Below are 6,101 nucleotides of genomic sequence, written 5' to 3' on the forward strand. Positions count from 1 at the left end.
GCTTTAAAAGCTTTGTACATGTCCAGAGACTCAGATTTTTCATGAATGAGATATAGGTACACATAACGTGAGTAATCGTCTATGAATGATATAAAATATTGTTGACCATTCCAAGATGCCGTAGGAAATGGCCCACAAATATATCTATGTATCAATTCTAAGACTTCTGAAGATTTATTAGCACCTAATCTCTTAACTTTGGTCTGTTTTCCCTTGATACATTCAACACAAACATTAAAATTCAAAAAATCAAGGGAATCTAAAATGCCATCAGACACAAGACGCTCAACTCTATCTTTTGATATATGACCCAAGCGCTAATGCCATAATGTCGCCGAATTTTCTTTATTTAATTTACGCTTAGTACTACGTGATTCCACATGCAAAGTTTCATTATATGAAGTAATTGTATTAAGCAAATATAGGTTGTCATAAGTACTCAAGTAACCAGTTCTCACAATATTTGAATTAAAAGATAAACTGAATTGATTGTTTCCAAATGAACAAGAATAACCTGATTTGTCCAATACAGAAATAGAAATCAAATTCCGTCTAAAAGACGGTACTACAAAAGTATCTTTCAAATCCAAATAAGAACCAGTTCCTAACAGCAACCTAAAGTGCCCAATTGCTTCTACATCTGCCGATTGACCATCGCCCACAAAGATGTGTCTTTCAACATCACTTGGCTTTCGGTAGCTCAGGCAATCCTACATAGAAATACTTATGTGAGTAGTAGCACCAGAGTCTAACCACCAAGTGTTTCTAGGTACTGAAGCTAAATTAACTTCAGAACAGACCAAAGTAAGGAACATACCCTTCTTGGCACGCTAGGCGTGATAGTTGGTACAATCCTTCTTTACATGTCCCACTATAACAAAATACAACATTGCCGACGAAACAAAAACGTCGGCAAATGTTTAAAAAATGTCGAGGAAAAATATTTCCCGACGCAAAATACAGCGTCACTAACGCATCGCCAAAAGTGCGTCAAGGAAAGTATTTGGCAACGTAAATACACTACGTCACCAAAAGTACACTTTTGGCGACGCGACATGCGTCGGGAAAAGTACATCTTTTAGCGACGCATATTATTTTGCATCGGCAAAAGCATACTGATTTTTTCCATATGCGAAATGGCATCGGGAAATCTTGCACTTTTGGCGACGTACTTAACATCGGCAAAGGGTAATCTGTCGGCAAAATTATACTTTTAGCGACGCGGAAAGGAGCGTCTCTAAAAAGCATATCTTTGGCGACACATGATTTGCGTCGGCAAAAGGGTAGCTTTTAGCGATGCTCTATTCTATGTCGCTAAAAGCTACACTTTTGCCGACATAAATCATGCGTCGCCAAAGATTAGCTTTTCAGCGACGCTCCATTCCGCGTCGCTAAAAGTGTATTTTTGCCGACGCAAGATTGCATCGCTAAAAGATATTACTTTTGGTGACAAAATATGTCGTCGGCAAAAGTGTTACATTTAGCGACTAAATATAGCGTCGGCAAAAGTGTTACTTTTACTGACGCTTATCGACACTAATTTGCATCACCAAAAATAATATATTCTCAGTCAAATACAAGCCTACACTGAATCTGAACATCCACAAAAAATTTGATCCCATTCACATCAACATAAAAGTCTATTTTCCATTTCCCCTTGAGTGCTAAAAGCGTTAATTTACAAACTTCCTCTTGCATACCCAAGTACATAAAGTCTCTCAAAAACAGATTACATCAAGGAAACTAGAAACAACAATATCAAGTTTGTATCATTAATTACAAAGAACAAATGGATTTGAGGAAGAACATGGCCCAGTTTAGATAGTGCATCTGCAACAGTGTTTGTCTCTCGCATACAATGTAGGACAGGAACTTCTTGGTATGAATGTACAACAAAACCAATAACAGCAACATAGTCTCCCGGAAAGCATTTCCCCGTCTAGGCCATAGGAAACAAATCCAAAACAACAACATCCAGAGAAATGTACTGAATAGAGCAAATTCTACGTACCCGAGTGTAACTGATTCTCCTCACCAAGCTGAGCAAAACATGCTACTATGGCAAACATTAGCTGAATTCCATGATTCACTGCACAGATAAAAAGAACATTCAAATAGTGATTCAATTTTTGGATTATAGATTTATGGAGGATATTTGGTTGTGAACTAGAATGATAAAAAGAACATTAAGTATGTATTTGAAACACTTCTGATGCCAAATGTCTTCAAACCTGTATGAGTTACACTTCTGATGCCAAAGGCGGAAAAACATTCAAAATAGTCCCCTAAAGATCAAAAACCTATAAGACAATGTCAATGGAGTTAATGGGATCAAAGAATTGGAATGTATATCATAGTATGGTCAGGGGAGTGGAAAGGACTATGAAAAGCTCTAGTCGTCAGACTTTAGATGCTTTAGTTTAAATGATGCCCAAGCTATTAGCTATAGGTAGATTTCAAATTTGAATTCAAATAGGAAGAGCTTCTCCCATTCTTCACTTTGCGCATTTATCCTTGGGATATGTCTGTTCTGAAACCTGCTACTCTAGATTAGTTCATGACAGGAATGCAACAAATGATGCGATCTTACATGTGTATGTATGCATGTGCGCGTGTGTGTATATATATATACTTACTGAATCTAATAATACATTATTTTTAAGTGTAATGTACTAGTATGAAAAGTCAGGGACTCGCATGAAAAGCTAATTTTCTGAAGATTTATCAGCTTTCATCAGTACAAGAAATAGCCTGATCTTTAACATTGTCATGTATCTCGTCAGTAAGCAAAAGGTCTCAATATGCAAAAAAAAAAAACTTTCAGCAAGGCCATACTGCACTACTCACCGCCACTAGCGATTACCAACTTGAATTCTAGCACTTGTCTACTTTCATTCCAAATAGATATGTCTTCTTACCGACGCAAACTTGACAGAAGAATAGTCGGATCAAGATATGAGACAGTTTAGAGACGCAGAAGACATTCCTTCAAACAAGCAATCAACATATGAGACAGTTTAGAGACGCAGAAGACATTCCTTCAAACAAACAATCAACATATAATCGACATAAATATCCAAGAGTTTATGCATCACTATTTAACTGAAGCTATCCCACCACGCAAATATAAACATGAAATATCTCACACTATATTGAATAAACAAAGTTTAGATAGTCTCCAGAGTGTAGTATTTATGAAGTATTCACATATTCCCACAGTGTCCTTTTTGAATAAACAAAGTTCAGATAGTCTCCATATTTTGCATGATCTTTTCTTTTCTTCTTTTTGTATTTTCTTCTTGATCTTGCATTGGTTTGATAGTTTTATCAAATGGAAAGGGTAATCTTAAGGAAAAGGTTGTAGGTAATCAAAGTTAGATCAAGTCAACTTCTTACCAGGGTTAAGAAAAGTTGGGGTCTGAGGACTTAAAATGGCCATGAAAATATGATTGTGAAGTTCAAGGGGGGAAAAAGAGAGTAGTTTTCAGTAGAAAATTAACAGATGTATATGTCATGAACCAACAAAGATGGGATCCTGGTGACTCAATTTTGCAGTAATGGACCGATGTTGCTTTGATCACCCCAGTTAGTCAGTTCTGATGTTATTCACGTAATGAAATGAAATTCATGAATTCCATGTATCCTTGATTCTAAGAATTGTGAAGTTACCAACTTTGACCGGACATGAAGCTAATGTGGGGAATTGCGCATATGAAGAAAGCTTTAGCCTGCATTTTATCACTTTTAAGGTAGAAAGTATTCAGGACATGAATCTAATCTGAAAAGGGACTGCCATGTAAAGTGTAAAGCACTATTGAACTTGTTAATTTTTTGTCGACTGAGCCAGAACTCATGGCTATTTAACTTATCACTTTGAATAAACATTTTAACTATGACCAGACAATCGAGTAGAGACTTGGGTATAAGTTTTTATTATCTTCTTTTCAACCCAGTAAAACTGGACTAGCTGGTGAACAATCATAATCTTTAATAACTAAACAAGAAGTTCTTGGAAAGCTTACTTAATCAGCATTTACTGATAAGAGACACCATGAAATAACTATGTTTTCTTTTGATCGTAGACTGGGCCACTTGCAGCCTATTACAAACTACCACTGAACCGTATCATTGTGGTATGTGTATCATTTAGCTTTATTATCAATATCAGTAATACTGCAACTGGAGCACGAAAAGTAACGTAATTTATGAATTGTGTATGCAGATGTATGATGATATGGACTTGCCATGTGGAGTCCTTCGGATACAACCCCAAGGTGGGCATGCACATCATAAAGGGTATGAGAGTGTGGAAGGCATGATTTCCCCCCCAAAAAAAAAAAAAAAAGAAAAAGAAAATTGAATTTTCTAACACAAACGCAACTTGTTATCATATTATGGTTGTCTATATTCTATTGAGGCATCCATGACTGTGTTGATGATGATGTACAAGTTAGTGTTCACTGCATCTTTCTTTCTAGTTATTCACTCTAAATCCTTTTGTTCGACACAACCTAAGTTCAGATAACAAAAACTTGCCAGAGGTAATTACTTCATACACAAACTAAACCTGTCAATAATTATTCCGAGCAATTGACCAAAATTGAAGTACATACTCATCCTAATTCTCTTTAGATTTCGAGAATAACATAACCAAACATCTTATATAAGATAAAATTCACCTGGCAAGGGGACAAATTTTCCACTATGTGCATCTGCCTATTAATCAATCTTTCACGATTAAACTCCTCGGGCAGCGTGGAAGACATTACGTTGAGCTACAAGGTCAATGGGTAAAATAACACCTTAAGTTTGTGCCCATCATAATTAGAAACCTAACTAACTTGGTGATGTTGTGTTGTATCTAGCTTGATTTTTTAAAAGCACGCCTAAAGGAGTTTGTGTTGTAAATTACTCAGGAACCATCAGTGGGAAAATTGAACTAGGCGTAATATGTATTAGGCATTTTTTTAATTATATTTTTAAATCTGGATTGCTTCTTTCTCAGGTTAAAGAGTGTAATTTATCACTTTCGAGGAAACAGAGAATTTGGTCGATTTAGAATTGGTCAGTATCTACTTCTGTGCAACCTTAATCCTATTAAAATATTTGTGCTTCGACATCCATAAGCTCACTTTTTTTCTGTTGATTCAAGGCATAGGAAGACCCCCAGGTCAGATGGATCCAAAGGCTTTCCTGCTTCAGAAATTCAACAAAATAGCTCGTGAAAGGGTAAGTGCAGATATGCAGCTGGACTCTGTTAAAAACCACATTGCATCATTCTGTTATTTTGATGTTAACTTTGTCCATATATCTTCATTGATGAGCTTGAATGAACTCAATATCGCAGCCGAGAGATTTCTCTTTACTTGGTTTTTTAAGGATGTGTTGCATGTTCATCAATTAAACAAAATTTAGCAATCTTATATAATATCAACGCTTAAGTAGCAGCTTCATCAGTTTCCATTGCAAAGGACATGAAATAACAAAAAATGTGCTTGGAAGCAAGGATGATCTAATCTTTCCTTGTTTACATCCAATAATTAATTATTCTTGCTCAAACTAATCTACCAATAGTCTTTAGCGAGCTTCTAACAACAATTTAGATTTTTTTTATAGCTTTTACTTTTTTAATTGTATGGGAATTTAACGTGTTGTTGCTTGCACCAGATCGATTCAGCTTTGCAAGAAGGGGTTGATATCCTGAAGATGCTCTTAGATAAAGGCTTGACAGAGTGTTCAAGATCCGCAAACACCGAACAGAAATACAAGCATTTCAACAATTTAGATTTTTTTTATAGCTTTTACTTTTTTAATTGTATGGGAATTTAACGTGTTGTTGCTTGCACCAGATCGATTCAGCTTTGCAAGAAGGGGTTGATATCCTGAAGATGCTCTTAGATAAAGGCTTGACAGAGTGTTCAAGATCCGCAAACACCGAACAGAAATACAAGCATTTCCAGATTCTGTGAGTCAAGGTACATCTATCACTGACAGCGTATTTCTTTAGATAATACATTAATGAATTTGTGTATCCTCTAACTGTCCTCTACTCCTTGCTCCTTCAGATAATTTGCAGGAGGCGAACCTTGGAAACGAAGAGG

At 36.0% G+C, this 6,101-nt stretch overlaps 1 protein-coding gene across 1 annotated transcript; it reads left to right on the top strand.

The window, feature by feature from the left end:
- Positions 2,311-5,829, top strand: LOC109821631 (peptidyl-tRNA hydrolase, mitochondrial-like). The gene is made up of 6 exons (XM_020387808.1): positions 2,311-2,346; positions 4,083-4,133; positions 4,223-4,296; positions 5,006-5,064; positions 5,153-5,229; positions 5,668-5,829. Exons 1-6 carry the CDS (start codon positions 2,311-2,313, stop codon positions 5,827-5,829), a joined length of 459 nt encoding a protein of 152 aa, XP_020243397.1.

This window comes from Asparagus officinalis, chromosome 8, assembly GCF_001876935.1.
Source record: "Asparagus officinalis chromosome 8, Aspof.V1, whole genome shotgun sequence".
Classification (NCBI taxonomy): Eukaryota; Viridiplantae; Streptophyta; class Magnoliopsida; order Asparagales; family Asparagaceae; genus Asparagus; species Asparagus officinalis.